Source organism: Gobius niger (assembly GCF_951799975.1).
Source record: "Gobius niger genome assembly, chromosome: 5".
NCBI lineage: Eukaryota > Metazoa > Chordata > Actinopteri > Gobiiformes > Gobiidae > Gobius > Gobius niger.
Genome location: NC_136856.1, coordinates 31489838 through 31511593, shown reverse-complemented (window position 1 = coordinate 31511593; position 21756 = coordinate 31489838). Strand labels below are relative to the sequence as shown.

The 21756-nt window shown below is 40.7% G+C and overlaps 2 protein-coding genes across 2 annotated transcripts in view; one reads left to right on the top strand and one right to left on the bottom strand.

The window, feature by feature from the left end:
* Nucleotides 1–14455, top strand: part of LOC306963607 (alpha-1,3-mannosyl-glycoprotein 4-beta-N-acetylglucosaminyltransferase B) — a gene marked incomplete at its 5' end in the record, with an annotated part of 42206 nt that extends 27751 nt beyond the window's left edge. Inside the window, 7 exons of the mRNA XM_079557183.1 lie at nt 2123–2253; nt 3360–3467; nt 4468–4661; nt 6994–7072; nt 9587–9656; nt 13922–14034; nt 14410–14455. Of these exons, the coding sequence (XP_079413309.1) occupies nt 2123–2253; nt 3360–3467; nt 4468–4661; nt 6994–7072; nt 9587–9656; nt 13922–14034; nt 14410–14427 (713 nt within the window). The 3' untranslated portion in view covers nt 14428–14455. The remainder of the gene's footprint in view (nt 1–2122; nt 2254–3359; nt 3468–4467; nt 4662–6993; nt 7073–9586; nt 9657–13921; nt 14035–14409) is intronic.
* Nucleotides 14456–18385: 3930 nt separating this feature from the next.
* Nucleotides 18386–21529, bottom strand: LOC306963343 (short coiled-coil protein B-like). The gene is made up of 4 exons (XM_079556889.1): nt 21403–21529; nt 20685–20752; nt 20402–20482; nt 18386–18877 (listed from the first exon to the last, which is right to left on the bottom strand). The coding sequence occupies exons 2-4, from the start codon at nt 20698–20700 to the stop codon at nt 18735–18737; spliced, it is 240 nt and encodes a 79-aa protein (XP_079413015.1). The 5' UTR covers nt 20701–20752; nt 21403–21529; the 3' UTR covers nt 18386–18734.
* Between the last annotated feature and the right edge of the window lie 227 nt (nt 21530–21756).

Genomic DNA, 21756 nt, shown 5'->3' with positions numbered 1-21756 from the left:
ATGTGATGATGTCATCGGGCCCAGCGGGGAAAGGAGCCAGTTTTTTCTATTAACAGCATTACACTTTCACAAGTCATAGCTGAAATGAAAATGTAAGAATTACAAAAATGATCATTAATATCATCACTGGGTCCATGGTCTCTCTGTACAAGACCAAAAATTTCCTCAAAAACAAAATAATTTTTCCTCCATACAATAGTACTGGCCTTTAGAACGCTGTGATGTCACCTGCAACCCAGCAATAGAACAATAACTCTGTCTTTATCTAAACAAACTTTCAATGAATCTGAGAAAAACTTAAATACATTATTTTTGGAAAATTAATGATACAACGAGTTTTGCAAATCCAATTTTAGGAGACACCATTGATGGAAATCTTGAAAGGAAATCACAAATAAGTATATTAAAAACAAAATAAGCAAAAATATTGCTGTAATTGGCAAAATGAAAACTGCCTCTCTCATTCTTCTAAGTTATGGCTTGGAAATACAGGGGAAAATTACAAATCCAATATTCATCCTATTTTCCGACTCTAAAAAAGGCATTAAGAATTATCACTAAAGCAGACATTTCTATGCACCGACTAACCCCATTTTTGTAGAGCTAAATCTGTTGAAAATCCATGACCTTAACACATTAGTAATGGTGTACAAGGCACATACTAATCTTCTCCCTCCTTACATACAGGAGCTTTTTGAACACAAAAAAAGTCAGTTGAAAAGAGGAACCAGTATTTTCCAATAGTACTTCCAAAAGTAAAAACTTGAACAAATAAAAAGTGTTGATGTATTTCTGTATATTTCTGTGGAATGACTTGAAAGATCAATTAAAACAGTCTGAAAGCTTTCAAAAAGATGTATAAATCTATTATTATTCAAAATATATAACCAGGCACAGGTACAGACGTGGAAAAGTCATGGAATTTTAAAATAAAATTTCCAGGCCCTGGACAAGTTTTGGAATTTGTTAAGCCATGGAACAGTTGGAATTTTGAGAAACGTAACTAAAATATAGTAGAAAAAAATGGGTACATCAAAAGTAAATAGGAGTAAGTAGGAGTGATGGCGCACTTTTTTATTCAGGCAGTGGTTTGGTAGCGCTGCCCGTGGCCTCTGAAGGAGCTGGGCTCCCTGCAGCTAATGCCAGTAATGATGACAATAATGCGCTTCATAGAGGAAAATATTGGAGCTGGTTCATAAAAACACAGAGGATGCAAACCTCCTTTTGGAGCACAAAAGTTTACTACTACTACTACAGGATGGATAAGCTCTAAATTTGATACTAATACTAACCCCCACTTTAATGTATCTGACATTGTCACATCTGTCAGACACACAACTCTGGAGCACCACATTATAGAAACTGATTCATAATGATATATCAGACCGCAATGTGTGTGGCATTGTTATCAATTCCCAGTGATTCACCAGTTCTTTTTGCTCAGTGATCCTCTATGGCACGTGCACAGGAGCGTGATCACGCCTGCGGGCATTTGGCCGATAGACTGTCACCTTTTTCAAAATGCCCAGGAGGGGCCTGGTCGTGGTCTCAGTACTCACTGGTCTTTCTCTAGTATTCTGGTCTCGACTACAGTAGGCCTACTCCTAAAAATCCCAAACTGAAAATGTAGTGCTGATAAATACATACACTGAATAATAAATGTGGGTAATAAAATAGTAGCATTGGGGTCATGGAAAAGTCATGGAAAACCTCAAGAGAAAATCTGTACGAACCCCAAGGGATGAAATGAATTAAATGACATGATTAAAAAAAAAAAAAAAAAAAAAAGAAGTGTGTGTGTCAGTGTGCTGTTGTAACAAAGAGATTAATACAACAAAAAAAGGAATCTAAAAATATGAATCGATTTGATTCACCAGCTCAAATCGATGTCATGCCCAGCCCTACCAGAAACTCTAAAAACAATAGATTCTGGAGTGTCCCTGATGAAAAGGAAAGGCGCCATGCTGATATTTAAGGACTGTATTCAAATGCTGACAACTACATTTGTGTCTAAAAATAGTCTCTAATAACGCAAATCTCTCGATATTGTTTTTCCAATAAGTCCTGGTGACACGTGATGAGGTGAGTCATTGTGACACGGTGTCTTTCTTTTGTCGTCCAGGGAAGATGTTTCGAACGCGGGACCTGCCCCTGATCGTGGGCTTCTTCCTGATGTTCCACCGAGACAAGCCCATCGACTGGCTCCTTGACCACATTCTGTGGGTCAAAGTCTGTCACCCCGAAAAGGACGCCGTGAGTTAATACATTAGTCTTGGTATCACTTTATTTTACAGTACCTTAATACATTGTAGCTAAATTTAGTACCATGTAATGTGCTCTGAAACAATCTGTAATAACGTGTACCTATAGATACACAATGGAATAACTTATATAAGTACTTTGTAGGTACATAATGCAAGAGCTTTAGGTGGGAGTTAGCGTTATGTCTTATTACATTATGTACATAGAAAACTACAAATACATATTATTCCATCGTGTATCTAACTCATAGGTACAAGTTATTACAGAGTGTTGCAGAGCACATTACATTGTACTAAATTTAGTCAGGTACAATGTATCAAGGTACTGTAAAAAAAAAAAAAAAAGTGTTACCCAAAGTGCTTCAGTTATACGGCTACAAAAGATGAGTATATACAGAGAAAAGACACATTTCAAGTTGAAAGAAACTAATTCTAAGCTTTTTTTTTTTTTTACAAGTTTCATCTCAATGCTTTTTTGTGATGTGCCATGAAGTAAAACTAGTGTGATTCCTGCACGTACATCAAGCATTTTAGAATAAAGAAATACAATCAAATACAAAAAATAAACACACTGTTAAACACACCTGTGTGTCTGGGTGAAGTGATAGTCTGTAAGTTTGCAAAGTGAAAGTAAACAATGAGGGATTTTTAGAGGTCCCATTGCACGATGTGGGGATAGTAAAAATCATGAGCTGCTCTCGTCTCCACTGTGCGATGGTTCGAAAGAGACAATTGAAGCTACAACCAAAATTTAGTTGTAGTAGTTTCAGGAGCGGACGGTGTGTGTGTTTAGCTGAGGAGAGCGCCACTTTACCAAAAATAACATACGTATATATTATATTATATTACTTTAAATCAAAATGCAAAATCAGGTGGTTTAATTTTGCACCTTTTTATAAAGTTTGTAAAACATTTAGACTTCCAGACTATCACTTTATCAAGAAATTATGTATTCATTGTTAAAAACACGTGTTAAGTGAATAAACATATAAAAGAAAATGTGTATCCCCAAATACATCATTCACATCCTTACGATTAACCACTCTGTTGTTGGTGTTTGTCGTTGTTGTGAGCTTGCACTGTGTGTGTGCTTTACAGAAACACTGTACTGAGCAGAAGAACCAGCTGAAGCAGAGGTACAAGCCGTCGCTGTTCCAGCACGTGGGGCTGCACTCCTCTCTGAACGGGAAGACTCAGCTGCTCAAGGTCACTACATACTCCACTACTACGCAATGCAGTCAGCGCTTCTCAGCCTGTGGTGCGGGGGTTCTTCTGTTAGTGCTCAGGGTCCTCTGAAACTGTAGAATCATCATTCATTGTTAGTCATGCAGTGATGGGACATGTCATGCAAGGTCTTGTAGTGCTGTTACCCCGTTAAAAAACAGGGTTACCGTGGGTCATCAAAAGGCTTAAATGTCATTAGAAGAGCAATAAACTGGCATCAAATCTAAATTTCTTGGAAAATGATGTCATTGCTCAACAATTTTGCCGTATAAGTTCATCGCTTACCAAAATGATGAACTAAAACACAGTCAGTTGCAGTTTTGGCTGAAATTTACCACGTTCTATGTGGTCAAAGGTTTCCCATTTTGTCCAGTTCATTTCCCACTGTTTGATGAAATGTTTGCTAATCTTAAGGAATGAAATATGCACATTTTTTCTGTATTTGTGGCATTAAAATAGCATTGAAAAGCATTTAATTTTGCTTTTACCTGTATAAAGCTTGAACAACGTTGTCGGGCTGACATTTGGATTTGCTTGTTGTGACTTCGACGTTGAGTTACACTGAGCAAATGCAAATAATAAGCTCTTATTTGCATTTCTAACTGTGACCGATGATGGTGTGTGCATTGTAATTCCTCTACCCATTTAGTTTGGCGTCCATTTATCCTTTAATCTTTGTTTTTCCCTAACTCAAATAATAGGTATACGTGTAAACACCTAAAACATGCATATGACGACTAATGACGGGTAAAAATAGCTCATGACGGATTTTTTACGACCCATAAACCATCACCAGACCTTTATGCGTTTATTACCGCACCTTAGATTTGTAAACATTAGCTAAGATTGTCATATTGTTTCTTTGTTCCGGATTAAGAGAAAACCTGACCAAGCAAACTCTCTTCTTACTACTCTCCACATGTCTGTTATCTATGTGTTGTTAAACCCTCCATAGACATTAAGAGTGTTTGTGTTCCGTCAGGATAAGGACTTTGGGAAGCAGAAGCTGTTCACGGCCCACACTAACCCCACAGCCGTACTGAGCAGCAGCCTCAAGCACTACCAGCAGCACAGCCTGGACAGGGCCTACCAGGGAAAGGACTTCTTCTGGGCGTTCACCCCCGTCAAAGGAGACTACGTCCTCTTCAACTTCACCCAGCCCGTCTACATGACCAGGTCAGAGTGCCAAACTGCGGCAAACCGCTCCAAATGTGCATGGGAATCAAATGCTAGAGATAATAAATCGCTCGTAATTGTACTTATGCAACTTGGCAGCGTTGTGACAGCCCCAGGAGCAGGCACACAGGCTGCTGGCTCTCACATGTCCCACTGCACTTTTATTGGTTTAAAGAGGGGCTGGTTAATGGAGATGTACTGTTCCCATAGATTGCTAGTAGAACTGGTTCTCATTTCCCATCCTTAAGGAGGATTCACACTGTCGCTGTTTGGGGGCAGCAGCACGACTGTTTGTCTGCTCAGGTCTCACCTGCTCAGAGCAACAGCTACACTGAAGCCACCTGTACCCCAGTAATAAATTGTAAACAAAATGCCTCGGTCCTCGTTCAAACGCCGTGTGATGGTGGTCGTCTCTGGCGAGTGAAGGGTTTTGCAGAGTCCGGTCACCTTTTTATCTCTGTGTATGTCAAGAAGTTTGTATATTTTCCGCTTGTTGATAAAACAGTGTGTTGCCCATTTGGCAAAATTAGCGTGAGGGGAGTCAGATTTAGAGCATTTAATAACTCAAAAACAAAAGCTCTCCTTCTAATATCCGATTTGTTGACCAGCCGGTAACACTTGGCAATCACAGCGCTCCTAGTGCGACAAATGAAATCAGCCAAAACTGGCTTCACAGACCTCCACAGACGCCGTCTGTGACCGATGGTGCTGTTCACACCATAGTCTGATAAAGGGCATGAGGCCCGAAACGCCACTTTAAATGTTGTAAGAAATAACCTGCCTGACCACTCCCGCCTGCCGATTATCGCGATAGTGTGAAAGGGCCTTTACAGATCGGGAAACTTTATCAAACACACACTTAGGCCAACTCAGGTCACACAAGTAATTACAAACACATGAAAATTGTATTTTGAAATTTGTGATATCCTTTGGGAACAGCAACATATTTTGTCATATGGTCTCATCATTCTGTCTAAAAGCTGCAAACATGACTCTTGTACTAGTTTGGCAGTTCAGCAGAGGTAAGATTAAACATCAAATTTCTATTATCATAAAAATGTCCATTTGATGTTTTTCCAAAACCCTTAAGGCAAACCATGCCAAATGTTCTAAAGAGGATGTGTATTTTCATGTCCTGCTACAAACTGCTAAGCCGTAAAAACATGTCCTATGAAGAGACTTGTACTCTCTGTGTGAGGAGCAGGTGCTGCAGCCACTCCATGCTCTGTCCTCAGAGCTTTTGTGTGTCTTCACAGGAAACTAATCGTTGATTCAACTCTTTCTTATTCCACTGTTGAATAGTGAAGAGAGTGTATTCCTTCAGTAAGAAACATTTGAAAAAACATTTGAAACATGTTTTTTAATTGTTATAGAACTGTTGTTGATCTTTGAGCCTGTCTTCCCTGAACTGTCATACTGTGACTGTTTTAGAAGTTGCTGCCAATAAATTGCCCTTTGGGATCAGTAAAGTTTTCTGAATCTAATCATCTGCACCGCTCTGCTCTCCAGGTAAAATGCTAATGTGGGTGGCATTGTTTAGACGACTTTATTTACTTTGGAGAATGAAATCAAACACACCCTTTGCAACCTGTGCAACTGCCACATCAGCACCATTTGACATCCGACTGAAATATGACCTGCTTAAACCACATGATCAAACGCTCTGAGGTCTGAACTATATCCATCCAAACAGGATAGGTTGTTTCCCATTAATACTCTTCTACCGAAATATTTTCTTTATCATTTACTCCTTGATTTGTTGTTTGATTATCGATTGATTGGAAATTAAGAAAAAAAAAACATCTAAAACTATACGCCGTCTTTATTTCAATACACAAATATGTTCAATATGAATCAATGAAAGATTTAGCATGTGCTGCTAATAGTATTTTCTGCCTTCTTAAAGCCTAGAAGACATAAGCGCTTGACTCTTGGCAAAATAAACAAATATTTTCGTTTATTTTCTTCACAAGACCTTTTAATGCTGAAATAGTGATAAAAATTTTTTTTAAAAACCCTAAAAATATGATACTTTATTTGGTTGAATGTATTGAAAGAAATGTTTTTGGGGAAAAGGCTCACAACCCACTAAAAGCGGTTCTGCGGCCCACTTTCGTGTCCCAACCCACCAATCAAAATGAAACGATACTAAATAAATGCCCTTGACTGCAGCAAGCCACAGGCACACAGTTCCCAAAGCCGTCGCTCACAAAAAGCAAGCACATCCTTATTTACCTTTTGCAGTTTCATGTGAAAACAGAATGACAGAGCCGTGTTTTCATTTCACGTTGCATTGACTTTTGCCCTGTTACCTGTGCTCTGTGCTCGGCAGTTACCTGTTCCGCAGTGGAAACATTGAGACGAGTACGGATAAGCTGTACAACACCACGGTGGAGGTGCAGCCCAGCCATGTGAGTAACAAGCCGCGCTCTTACGTTACAGCGCCCGCAGCTCCGCTTTCAGCTCAGGTGTTAAGGCCTCCCACAGCGCCGCCGCCAAATGGGAAACCACAAAGAGAGTGTGTGTGCGCGGTGGTTACAGCGCCGTGTGGGGACACGAACCTGCCGAGAGAGCAACTTGTAAGTGACAAAAAAGAAGAGTTGGGTTCAGGACATATACAAAAATATTGAAGGGATATTTCAGGATTTTTGACATAGGGCCTAATTTCCTAGTTATCCAGACTGTTGCTGATACCTGGAGATATTTTTTTTGGAATTCATGCTGTTCTTCTGTTTGAAGAGTTTCGTGGCGCTAGGCTAATGCAAGGCTAGCGCATTTCTATGGTATCAGCTAGCCTGCAGTAAAAACAGTCTGACCCGCTCCACAGAGCACCTGAGGCAAATTACTTATAACGCCAGACTAACCATAGAAATGTTTGTGTCCATAGAATCATGTTTGGAATATAACTGACCTTGCATCACATGAATGATCGCATTTTGCTATTTTCTAGCAGATCACTCCGCCGCTGCGTAGCTTGTACAACCACGAAGCTGATGCTGCTCAAATATAAGTTATTTTAAATGCAAAATGGTTAAAATTACTCTATCGACACAGATATTTATATGGTTAGTCTGGTGTTATAAGTGATTTGCCTCAGTCTCACCCGCTCCACAGTGCACCTGTTTTTAATGCAGGCTAGCTGATACTGTAGAAATGTGCTAGCCTTGCATTAGCCTAGCGCCACGAAACTCTTCAAACAGAAGAACTGCATGAATTACAAAAAAAATATCTCCAGGTACCAGCAACACTCTGGATAACTAGGAAATGAGGCCCTATGTCACAAATCCTGAAATATCCCTTTAAGTTAAAGGTGCACTATGCAACATTTTAAGTTAATGTTTAAATAAATATTGGTGCACATTTGCGCTAGGGCTGCCCCTGTTAGTCATTTCGTCGACTTATTGTCTCAGTCGACAACAATACTCATTGGTCGACTAAATGCACGTACTTTTGCAAGATCAAAATGCTCTCAATTCACAAAACACCTGAGTCTAGTCCATCCCGGTGGCTCCTATGATGCTTTAGGATCAATATCGTTTCACTTTTTGTTTGTTTTTTACATAAATAGTTTGATATGGTGTATTTTATATTGTTAAAAATTGAAAGATCCAGTTTTACAGTCACTTTTCTTGTATTGATGATGGGAGAGTGTGACCACTGCGTAAAGCCTTCTCCAGCACATCCCAAAAAGTCTTAACCCACTCTTTCACAGTGTGTTGCATCGAGCTGACGTCCCCAGTAGACGCACGGACCAGCAGGTGTGTGTGGCGGGGGAAAAGTGGCCACGCTGCTCTGACCCTTGAGTAAAGTTAGAAGAGCGAGAAGGAGAAGGGCCGGGGGAAGGAGGGAAACCACGTTATGCATGACTGCCCGGGCAGGCTGACAGGCGGGGCTCACGTTACACGCGCACACTTGACCAAACCAAAACAGCACGCATTATCCACTTGCAGTTTAATAAAGAAAAACTTTGAAGGACGGAAAAAAATTAAAAAAAATATCGGCCGGTGAAGCGGAGTGTTTTGAGCTGTTGGGAGGGAGACGGACTGAATGTTCACTATCAAGATTACTCAGACAATTGCAGCCCATGTGTGTCTGTCATCGGGGATTATCAGAACAATCAGAACAGCAGCTCCTCTTGTCGTCATTTGTCTGAAAAAGTTGCTCCTCGGGGACAGCTGCAGGACCGGTCCGTTTGTGCACAGTTTGTTGTGGAGATCTGTAGCGCTTGTCTGAAAGGCCGTATTATCTGGGCAATAACTCGCACTCTGACGATCTGAGGCCTAGTGTTGACGTCGTCAGAGTCTAAACCCACCACAGAGCTGCTTCTCACGCTCCGTTTTAAATTTGCTTTTTATCAAAAATATATTGGTCAATGAGGACAAAGGAACAGAAAATGCTTTTTTTGGGGGGGGGGGAATCAAGAGAATCTATTAATGTATTTACTGCTTTGTGTTTTGTGACACATCTGCATTAAAGTGATAGTCTTTTTTGCAAAGTGAGGAGAGATGAAACTTGAAAGTAAACAATCAAATTCCTCCCTCCTTACCCCTTCTTAGTTTGCAAAATGAGGAGAGCAGGAACAGAAATGTCAAAAGTAAACGATCAAGCTCCTCCCCCTCCTTCCTGATTGGCCCTGACAGGCTGGTTCACAGGAAAAGCTCGTCTCATTGGTCAATGCGGGAGGATACTAGACTCTGATTAGTTGCCGAGATCCGGGAAGGAGGGACTTAACAAAACAAAAACAAAAAAATACTTTTCATCAAAATGGAAGACCAGGTTTAAATGTTTAATACATTGTTATAAATGTGCAAAATTGACCATCAGTCTATCACTTTAAGTCATGATTGGTTGGACTTATTTTATATATGGGTGTCTGGAAAAGTCCAATAAAAGACTGATATGCTGTTGTTGCTTTTATTTTACAGGTGTCTTTAGCAAGAAAATCAAGCCAGACGTCTGGATACACGTCCACCAGTGACGGCTTTGTCGTAGTAGGTAAGTACAGTAACATGTACAGTATTGTCGGATTGGATCATTTCAAAACGCAGCACGACTGTAATTTTATAGTATTTGACTAGTTAACCATAGAGACGTTCATGACTGAGCGGCTCTTTTGAACGGCTCTTTAAGGCGAGCTGTTTGAACCAGATCTCAATTGTGAAAAGAGCCGGATCATTCTGTCTGTCAATTTTACCCAGAACTCCCTCAAACGAACTCAAGAATCAGCCCAACAATGGAGCAGGAAACACAAGTGGAAGCATTTTACAAGTCAAAAAGTCAAGGCTAAATGTAGTAAAATTACTTGTCAGACAGTTCCAGCCTCTTTGTATTCGTTGTGGCGCATTATTTGATTCACAAACACGTTTTTAGATGATTTATATAAAAAGTGCCTATTATCGATCGGGTCTTAGATATCCAGAGTCATCTGGCTGGTGTTTTATAGATTAAAAAGAGCCAGTCTTTTAAAAGGCTCTTTGCAATGAACGGATCCCAAAGACCCGGTGCCCAGAAAAGAGCCGTAAATCCCATCACTGGTTTACTGAGTAACGGCACTCCTCTCATGACCCAGACTCCACCCCTTCTCACTCGCACACAGAAAAGCCAAAATGTTTTTGTCATGTTATGTTTTTATATGAAAATAGACATTTATGCCTAAAATTCTCCAAAATTCCCCATATTTTTAGCTACAAAATCTGAACAATAGATCCAGACAGTTCTACATTTATGGTTTTATTTCATTTACATATTAGTGAACAAACACTTTTTCAGGAGATTTTGGATCTTGTTTAGTTTTAGAATAAGCTATTTTTAGTGGAAAAATCTGTAAAAATTTGAATTTCGCCATGTTTGTAAAACCAGATTAGGAACTAGATATTAAAAACCCCTCTGAAAACCTTCAAAATATTAAGTCCAAGGCTGGAAAGTTTCAATTCTGTAGGTGTTATTGACAAATTGTTGAGAAAATGGCTCTTGAAATGACAATTTTTCATATAAACCAATGGAGAAACATTGAGTCAGTGCAATAATTAAACATATTATGAAGATTCGTTTTTTTGTTTTGTTTTCCGGATGAAAGTTAATATGTTTGGAGACCAAACTAGCCCAAAACCTCAAAATTGAAACAAATGTTTTAGTTTTGTCTGTCACCGTTTTTCCATACTGAGATGTATGTTTTTACCTGAGCTTAGAGGAGTTGATGCGTACCTGACTGGTCTTTTCACAGAGTGCACGCAAAAATCAAAGATGTTGTTAGCATTTAGCCTCTCCTCCTCTCATAGAGTGTTGAAGTTATAAGCGACCAAGCTCTTCCATGTGTTCCCAATTTAAATACGGTTATGTGAGCAGTTAGACGATCCAAGTATAGTTATACAAAATTAAACATGTCGATTTTCTATAAAAAGGGGAACTATATTGCAAGGCGTAATAACAACTTCGACGTCCGCACAGTAATACATTCACTTTACTGTGCATCTTTGGTCTTTTTGCGTGACTCGTCTAAGCTCAGGTAAGAACAAATCTCAGTATGTACAAACAGTGACCTATTCCTTCATGTTGGGTACTTGTTTTATGGGTACATGTTGACATCTCTACACTGCGTTCCAAATTATTATGCAAATGACATTTTTCTAAGATTTTCTAAACTATCTCAAATGACAGTCAGCATAATTTTCAAGTCTCAATCTACTGTTCCAAATTATGCAACACTTTGTTTCAATACATGTTAAAGCTTGTAATTAACTGAAAGTGGTCATTTGTTGAATTGTAGCATTAGGAGGTCATATTTACTGAAATCAAAAGCTATTTCAATTAAAAACATCTTAACATGTCAAGCTACATTTTAACATAGGAGCCCTTGTGTGATAGCAGCTTCAAAATTCTTAAATCCATTAAACTTGTAAGTTTTTGGAGAGTTTCTGCTTGGATTTGTTTTAGACGTCAGAATAGCCTCCCAGAGCTGCTGTTTGGATGAAAACTGCCTCCCACCCTCATAGATGGTTTGATTGTTGATGCTCCAAAGGTTCTCAATAGGGTTGAGGTCAGGGGACCTTTTTATGCCCATAGCAGCCAGTGATGCAGAGGTTTTCTTTACAGCAGGACATGGTGCGTTGTCATGCATGAAGAGGATTTTGTTAGGGAAAACACGGCTCTTCTTTTTGTAGCATAGAAGACAGTGGTCGGTCAGAAACTCCACATATTTTTCAGTGGTCATTTTCACACCTTCAGGGAGCGTAAAAGGGCCTAAATGGGGCCGACCAGCTCTCACCATGATTCTGACCCAAAACATGACTCCGCCACCTCCTTACTGACGTCACAGCCTTGTCGGGACATTGTGGCCATTCACCAACCATTCACTACTCCATCTGACCATCCAGGGTCACACGGCCTCATCAGTGAACAAGACTGTTTGAAAATGAGTCTTCATGTAGTTCTGGGTCTGTTGCAGCCGTTTCTGTTCATGAGCTTCAATTAACAGTTTAGGCGAGGCCCGGATAGAAGGTTTTTGCACAACTGCAGCCTCTGGAGGGTCCAACACCTTGATGTTCGGGAGACTCCAGAGGCACCAGCAGCTTCAAATACCTGTATGCTGCTTTGTAGCATCTGTTCTCTTAATCTGATGTATTTGTCTGGCAGAAACCGTCCATATTGTGCCATTATCACACATTGCACAAACCTGTGTGTGTCTGAATCAGCCACAAATCTCTTATCAGTACGATGATTACGCTTAATCTTTCATGAAATATAGAAGGTTTTTATACCTAGACCAAGGCATTCAACTATTTCACGCTTTTCCATTTTCCTTGAAAATGATGGTCTGCTAAATAATGTGGAACGTCCTTTTTTAGTAGTTTTTTTTTACCTGACATCAATCTCAGATGCCTGGGATGATTAGTTGTCAGTGATTCAAAGAGCCCTGAGACACAATACCATCCATGAGTTTCATTGAAAAACTTTTTTTGGCACTGAAATACAATTTGCATAATAACACAGTGGAACGCAGTGCCAATGTTAATTCCCCCTCACCCCCCCCTGTTTACCTGCAGCTTCTCGCCTTATCATTTATGGATAATAGCTCTGCTCCAACCTACAGACATCTCGTGCTAGGTTCATGGTCAGGTCCACCTACATCTACCTTTTTGGTAACACTTTCTAAAGTCAATTTTTTCTAGTATCTTTTTGCATCCATTTGATCCAAACGGAACAAGATGTTTTGAGAAAGGGAGATTTTCTATCGCCACATTATGATCGCTGATAGTGTGTGAGCCTTTGCCAGGGAGTAGGACTTGGTGTGATAACACCGTGGCCATAAAAGCCTGCGGTGTGCCTGACGGGCAGGATGAAGATAAGGAGTTCACGTTTCCTTGGATATCAGATGCTGGTTACAATGTGCTCCCAAGGGCATGACTCGGGAGCAGTGTGGAACTCATTTGATATTGTGTCATTCAGCTTCCTTATGCTCCATGCCAAACCCGTAATAAAACAGTTCCTCTAATATTTCAACCCATTGGGCAGTTTCAGTCAGGTGGAAATTCTCAACCGAGCCCAGATAGAGGAAGCAAGCGGGATATTATTCAGAAATCGGATGGTTGTTGAAAGTGTTTTTTGGTCTGTTACTTTTAACTTTCACTGATTACTGATTACTATTGCCCCCTGTAGAAACCCCGGAACTGTCCCAAAATGTGTCAAAACCTGAACATTGGGGGTGGTTGGTCAGGTTATAATCTAACCCACAAGAGGGAGTGCAGGGGCTACAGTGGCAGCTTCACCTGGTTTTTGGATTCTGTCTGTCACAAACCGACAGGTGAAGAAGGAAGTCATGGAGATTCTACTTTAGACAGAACTTCAGACTTCTGTTTGATGAATTAAATACTTAAACTGAAAGTGTTTATTTATATCAAGTATTGGAGGCAAAAAAACAGTCACTCAATTACACAAATCTAAAATATATAAATGAGAAACTACTTCTATCCAATGTAGGGTCACGTGTGTCCCAGTTTCTCTGCGTCATGGTGGACAGAATATACATGACTTCCTTCTTCACCTGTCGGTCTGTGACACTGAGGTGCAATGAGGCGAAAGCCTTTTTACTGGAAACAAAGAGCTCATTGTATTTAGTGTCCTGTTATGTTACTGTCACTCATGGTGTCTGATCTGAAGTTAACTCTGGTGTCTATATGACTCACACCTTCTCCTCAGACTGTCAAATTAACACTGGAACATTTGCTGTGTGTGAAGCTGCTTTTTCGTTTTTGCGTCCACAGGCACGTTCGATAAAGGCCTAGCAACGGGCAGGATCAATGCCTCCCTACAGCCCGTCTCAGCGCTCCGCCTGGTGGTCAAAGTGGACTCGGACTTCTGGGCAATTCTAAGAGAGGTAAATGCACAAGCGTAGTATGTTCCACAATCACATCAGCGTTATGAGAAGATGAGGGCGTTATAGAAGGCGATGGTGATGCTGCACATTCAATCTCTTTTTTAAAGTGCTTTGTTCAACCTGGGCTTTCTCTTTCTTAGCCTTAACAAGCTTTAGTTAACTTTTACTATCCCACACAGATATGTCATTTATAAATATTCATTAAGTGAAAAATGAACACCGTTGTAAATGTCACTAGCCAGGTAAAAGCTTTCTGGCACAGTGTTATTACAGCTGCTCATTGTGCAACATGCGAATAATATGAGGAGTAATGCATGAGTAACAGGGTCGAGTTTCCACCGAGGCATTTGCTAATCAGCCTCTTTTCTCTTTCAGATTTTTATCCAGGTTTGACGGCAACAAGTGACATGAAGAGCCGGAGTAGTTTTTACATTTTGATTTAGTATTTATTTAATGACAATAAATGGAAGTCAGGTTTTGGTACCTTGTGTGTGAATTTGTATCCCCTTCACTCAACGACACATCTCTGAACTATGGGAACGCTCAGAGGAAGCCGACTGGAATCGAACCTACCAACTTTCTTCAAAACACTTTAAAGAAACAGTTCAGTCGACCAAAGTGCTGTAGACGACACAATATAGAAATGGATAAATGCAAAAAATAAGTTAAAGTCAACTCTCAGGCTGAGTTAAACGCCAAAGAGTAAAAAAAAGAAAAAGAAAAAAACATTTTCAAAAGAGATTTCAAAACAGGGCGTGTAGCCATTGTAATATTTTTCAAACTGCCGACCTCAGTGAGCGACACGGGGTGTAGGGAACAAGCAGATCGCACAGGTACCGGGAGGCCAAACCATGCAGACTTTTGTTAAAAATCAAATCTAAGAATTTTAAAACCAACATGAAATCGCACAGGGAGCCAGTAAAGAGGCTGAGAATGGGAGTAATGTGTGTGAATTCAGATTCAGATCCAGAAGACTTTATTGCTCCCCGAGCCGCAGTTCATTTGCAGCTTCCCAGCCAAACATTAGTTCATCTCATAAATACAGTACAATATCCGCGCACGCCTCGTCTTAAGGCAAAGTCGTGCCTTACAGGAAGCAAAGAGGCGGAACCTGTTTATGTGCTGTGATATCTCCACTTTAGTAGCACCTACAAACTAAAATATTGGTCAATCCAAGGCTTAACAATTTGAAGGTTGTTGTTTTTTTTAGAGGGATGTTTCAAATATCTAATTCCTAGCCTGATTTATTGAATTTTTTACAGATTTTTCCACTAATAAAGAGCTTATTTCAAAACTAAATATATCCCAAATTGTTGCAACTAATTGTCAACAAAAACAAACCGTACATTAAAACCAGGCTCAATCCATTATTCAGATTTCGTCTCTGAAAAGATTGGATATTTTTGGGCATTTTTAGGCATATAAGTCCTCATTTTTATGTGGAAGCAAAAAATGACAGAAAACTTCAAATCAAACTTTATTTATAAAGCGCTTTTCATTCGTAACGTACAGCAAAGGTTTTGAATTGATATCTCTATGTTTAAAAAGTTTCCCTATACACCTGCTGCGTCTCGCCTGCACTGTGGAGAGTATGTGGCAAGTATGAAAACAGCACTGGCAGGCTGGATTTCCTTTGCTGTTGTGACACAAACTGTAGGGCAGGGAGGGGAAGCTTGTGTGTAAGAAACTCATGTGTGCGTGTACATGTAGCCCAATACAGTAGAAGCAAATACCAGACAAATGTACGAATGTAAACTTTTGGCCTCAATAAAAAATCTTAATATTTCAGAAAATTGACTTTCAAGGGAATTTCATTTTTCTTGATCACAGACCGTATGAAAATGTATATGTTCGTGCACTGGCTGGATATAGTTACATTTGTTTCAATACCAGCAACGATACCTATACTAAAATATTTGCCATCTGGAACCAGAAAACACAATGTGTGGAAGACCAGCAAATTTACAAAATTGGATTCATCTCCAATCTCATGAAATGTGTGAAAAATGGGGAAGAAATTGGGGAAAATTATAACTTTTTTCAGTACTTGCTTTCAATACTTTCTATACGGTTGTACCTAAAAAGAAATTCCGATACCAGACTGGTATCGTTTAACGGTACCCCGCCCTAGTGGGAGGGGAAAAAATGGCTCAAACAAATATAAATCCATGAAAAAGGTTTTAATAAAAGGAACAGTTTAACCTGTACAACAAGTAAACGGGGTCAAATGTAACATACCTATAAACATTTGTAGATTCCACATAATAATGGCAAATAAATATACAACAAAATGTACGTTATACACTGGAGGCTGGGCTCCTACAGTAAAACCAACAGTTTGTTTCATGTGGATAGATCCAGTAATTTGACGATAACCATAAACCGGATTAAAAAAAAGTTAAGATAATCCTACCATAGAATCCAGACCTGTCCTCCACGTCACTACACAGTGGAACACTCTGTTGCCCCAAAAGCAACTAAACATTTAGCATTTGGAAGAAACCCTACTGTATAAAACCTCATATGTTTAGAGGAATTTTGCCTCCTGTAATGAAATGAATGCTTTGTGTTTATGGTTTATGTTTTAAATGTTACGCAGTGTAGCTGTAAAGTACAGGCTTCTTAAACGTGCACTCTATAAGCAGCAATCAAAAGCAACTACACATTAAACAATACACAAAATTGCTGTAATACTTGTGACAAATCAATTGTGCCATTTTACACCAACGACATTTGGTTTCAAGAAAATACACGTCGACAAAGCCCTTTTTAAAGTGCATTTGACAGGTTCTGATGCTTTTCTGTTCATTAAATGTTACTATTGTGTCTAAATCGAGCATCCCACGGGCAAAATTCTAATCCTCAGAGGGACCGTAACTGGCACGTGCCACAAAACCTGAGAGACGCATGACTAGAGCGTGACAATTCCACACTTCAGGAACAGATTTGGGACTCGCTCACGGCCCGTATGTACAGTATGTTTACACAAAGGCAGTTGGAAGGTTTACCTCTTCCTATGTCACATCCTGCGGCCATTTGTAGCAAGTTGGTGAAATAATGAACACCGCATTTATGTCAAACTAAAGAAAACGAGCATTTTCTAACCTGTCATATGCACTTAAAGCCACTCTCAGTCTTTTGATTCCGAGGCTCTTAATCCAAACGGTATTGCTGCATAATATAAGGGCTAAACCTGATACTTATGTAATATCAAAGCAGCGATCTAAATATAACTGGGTTAATATCAGGGCCGGGCTAACCTCACTATTGTATCACGCCCCGCTCGGCTTGCTAACTCAAAGTGCTGCGGCAATTGTTCTTTTGTATGGTGCTTTGGGGAAAAACAAACAGGCCACGCCTTCTCTGTCAGGGCAAAGTGCATCCCGGTCCCCTATAAATAAATGTCTGCTCTATGTACATGTAAACAGGACTGTGTGTTCACCCACGCAGGGACTGTCGAGAACCAAAGTGTTGCATAAGGGAAAATAACCCTAACAAATCTGTGTGTTTTTTTTAAATCCTGGCTTGTATTAGGATCACTACAATGTTGTAAAAATAATTGGTTTGCGCAAACAGACCTGTAAACACAGTCGTCACAGACTCATGAATGTAATCTGCTTTATTGCACTATGTGGTATGTCCACGCTCGCATCTGCTGCTAACAGTCAATGCACCTGCACAAATACACTCACCCTGTTGTTCTATGAAAGTGTTGTCGTTATCATAGTTTAAATTTAGTCTTAGGCATTAGCCCTTATAGTCGTATAGTTTAAAGTTTTTATAGTTTATTATTTAAGTGTGTATGTCATGTGGAATTTGTTTTATGTTTCTTGTTGCACGACTGACCGATAAAAAAAAAATCCTGGTTGTCAACCTGTTCATAACCATGGCAATAAAACCAATTCTGATTCTGATTGGGGGTTTTGGGCAGTAAAAGGAGAGCCCAGATCATTCAGTGAGTGACAAAGTCCAAGGTGATCTGCTGTTTTTGGATCTTAAGCAAGCCTGCCCTCTAGTGTCTAGAAAAGAGTTATACTAAGGCTGCATCTCAAAAGTGGAAAGATACTATGGCGCCTTTCTCCTTATCCTTAACCTTTGAGGCCGACGTCATGAGGTCGACCTCAGGGAACAGGAACCGCTTCAGCTGCTCCTTCTGTGTCAGGACGATCTTTTGAACTGCACTGTTCTATTATCACTGACTCTGAAAGTTTCAAACCAATGAACCACTGCGATATGAGACTTGTGGGATTGTTCTTTGCTCCTCATGGGCTGATGAGGAACATCCCGAGGTTCCTCTGCTAAAGGAGGCATTAAAGGAAGCATCACAGCTCCTTTCCTCACTCCCTCCTCACTGCACTGACACATTTGGATGTCACGGCCGACGATGACGCACATCCACGTCAACGATGAGGAGAAGGAGCTTCCTTACACTTTTTAGATGCAGATCCTCCATATATAGAAAGAATTGAACTCGTCTTTCTTACAGAGCCTAAAACAAAAATGCACGGGAGCCGAAATGATCAAACAAGACAAATCCAACTGCACAGATTTAAGGGACTGACTATTATTATTCATCTGCTTTTTTATAGCTTTTGAAATCCCTGAAAGATGCACGGTGCTACATGCGATTAGACTGTCGTTTTTTTTTTTGACCTGCGTGACGTCAGCTCGATTCAGCTCTGAAGTGCGGGGACGGACCGTCACTTGCGTTTGCCCTTGGCGTCCGTGGTCTGGAACACGCTGGAGGCGGACATGAGGTTCTCGATGTACTGGCCCAGCACCTGGTTCTCCGACTTCAGCTTCAAGTTCTCCTCCTTGACGCCGTCCACCCGAGCGGACAGGTCTGGAGAGGGAAGCGGCACACTGTGAGCTCCTGACCTCTTTACGCTCTACAGACACTGAGAGGACGCCGATGTGCAGGGCAAATTTGAGTCACGGGGCACTGAGTTCACTTCAGTTCATTTGTTTTGTGACATCACTGTGCGGAAGTGTGTGAATGAATGAGAACTAACGATAAACTCTTTGCGCATCACATCAAACATTGCTTTTTAACTATGTCTCAATCTCGAAATGTCTCTATTCGCACGCAATTACCTGGGGACGTCGGTGATTTTCAAGGGCATTCGCATGGGATCAGCAGTGTCAGTATTTCATTCCTTTTTGCAAAGTCTTTTCTGGAAACGGCTGAGAGGTAATGACACTGAATGATGCCGACAAGCCTTTTATTCATTCGTGTGGCGAGCGCTAACTCGGTTTGTTTGTGTGAGCATTGCTTTAGCGAGAAAAGCCGCTTCTTACCGGCGAACGACATCAGCTCTGATGCAGCCTCCGCCGTCTAAACTTTGCACCAGCTGCATCCAAACTTTCCCTGCGGCCCATCATGTTGAACTGTCAAGCGTTGGCACGACAACGGGGTCGTTCTTGCGGTTCACCTCGCGGTTTGTTTTCTCTTTTTTTTTATTTTAAAGACGCATTATGTAACTTTTTATGTGGAAAATAAAGTTGATATATGTGTTTTTGACCTCATATTGACCCAGTGGTTGTATGAGCGGTCAACGTGGCGCCTTTACTTTACATCACACTGGTCTCTCGGACGCTCCAGGATCAATTGTTTGGAAGGTTTTCGCCGCTGACGGAGCCTCTCGCCAGAAAACCTACAAAACTATTGATCCTTGAGCGTCATAGAGGCCACCGATATGGAAAATAAAGACGCCATGCTGACCACTCATACTGCCACTGGGTCACTACGAGGTCAAATACACACAATTATCAACTTCTTTTTCCACATAAAAAGTTGCATAGTGATGCTTTAACCGGACAGGCAGCATTTGGATCAGAGAAATAACTTCCATGATGTTGTTTCTAGATCTTCAGTACGGTCCTAAATAAACTGTTAAAAAGATATTTCGGATCCATGTTGCCCTTACACAACATTATCCCGTTGGTTAACCTCTTTACCCAAATCTAAGCTCTTCGACTGGAGAGTTTACAGCCTCTTACAGGCCAGTTGCGCTTTTGATGCTTTTCGCTTTATTGATGCTTTATTTCCACATTTGTTGCTTTTCATGCTCTTTTTTTGGTGTTTTTGTTTTGGTGCATTTTTTGGCACATTTTTGACGTTTGTTGTTTTTTGACACTTTTTTTTCATCCCGATGTGGCAGATTCCCACAGGTACAGAAACTCAGAGAACGTCAGTCATTTGTACTTTTTTACCAGACGTCCCTGGGTAACTCTAATCCCGTGCGAATAGGGCTAACGTGTCAAATGTACTGCCAAACGCCGTGATGCGCAGACATTAGCATTCCTCGTCTGCTTGGAAAGGACAGCCTAGCATTGCCCCGGGCCCCTGGTATGCTGCCCGTCTTACCCTCCAACGTGTGCTGCAGCTCCAGCACCTGAGTGACGAGCCTGCCCTTCTCCTCCAGCTCGGCCTGGTTCTCCATATCACCTTAACAAAACCGAGAAATCAGTCACAAGTCAACAAGTCAAACACGAAACACACCCAAAAGCTTCTGGACCCCAAAAATTTTCAGTGTTACTAGTTTGTAGTGCGTTTACGACATTCCTCCCCCCCCCCTCCATCCTCGGTCTCAGATTGATGCCCACAATTGGAAAATAACTGTATTTCAATAATGACCGGGCACACCCACCATCGTCGGAGCTCATGGTGAAGTACTCGTCCTCTCGCGTGGAATGCAGGGCTGCGACTCAGCGGGACCTGCAGAAACACAAACACAGAAACTGTTTGTTACAGGCAGCAGCAGAACACTGGAGAAAACAGTGCAAGAGTCAAATTAGCGACAAAAACGGATGAAAATACGAAAAAAAAAAAAACAACATTGATAAAGCAACAAAATAGTGCCAAAAATAGGATATATTTTGTAGGTCTTAGCTTTCAAATGAGGTGTAACAATGGCCTATATGCTTTCCAGTCATGAAGCTTTTAGATTTGGGTAAAGCCAAACTGGAGAAATTGTGCTCGGTTCAGGTGGGGGTTAAGAGGTTTAAGAGCAGATATGTTTTCTCTCATTATTGTACAGTTTGATGGGATAACGCTACTGATTACACCAGGTAACAGTCAATGTGATGAAAAACGTAATCAAAAATAATAAAGCATATTTTGCTCGTAAATATGCCATGTTATTTCGAGCAAAGGTGTCAAATGACTAACCACATCAGGGGGAAAAATCCACTAAATGCTGCCGCTATTTGTCCAGACTGTTATTGTTTTGATGTAGCTACATCTGCAGCAGTGACCCAATGCTAACGCTAACTCCATGCTAGCTCCCAAACCCAAGAAGAAAGCGACCCGGTAAACATTACACTGGCGCCATAAAGCAAGAACATCACACGGTGCAAAGTGCATACCTTCCAACGTGAGAAATCCGACCACACAGCTGTTCAGAGCAGATAAGAGGAGGGAGCCGCTGTGATTTCGGTCGATTGTCACTGCCATAGACTACGCCCACTACCACCTGCAGTAGCTACACGCGACCGGCAGGGGGAGCAGGAGTGTACGTGTAGGTTATAATCCACCTGAACCGTGCACATTCTAAGAGCAAGAAAAGTGGCAAAAGAGCGACAACAACGTGCTGGAAAAGCAACAATAACATGATAAAAAAATAAAAAATAAATACGCGACATAAACACACAACTATAGCGTGATGAAAAATAAAAGTAAAAAAAAGAAGAAAAAACAACAAGAAAGAGTGACCAAAAAGT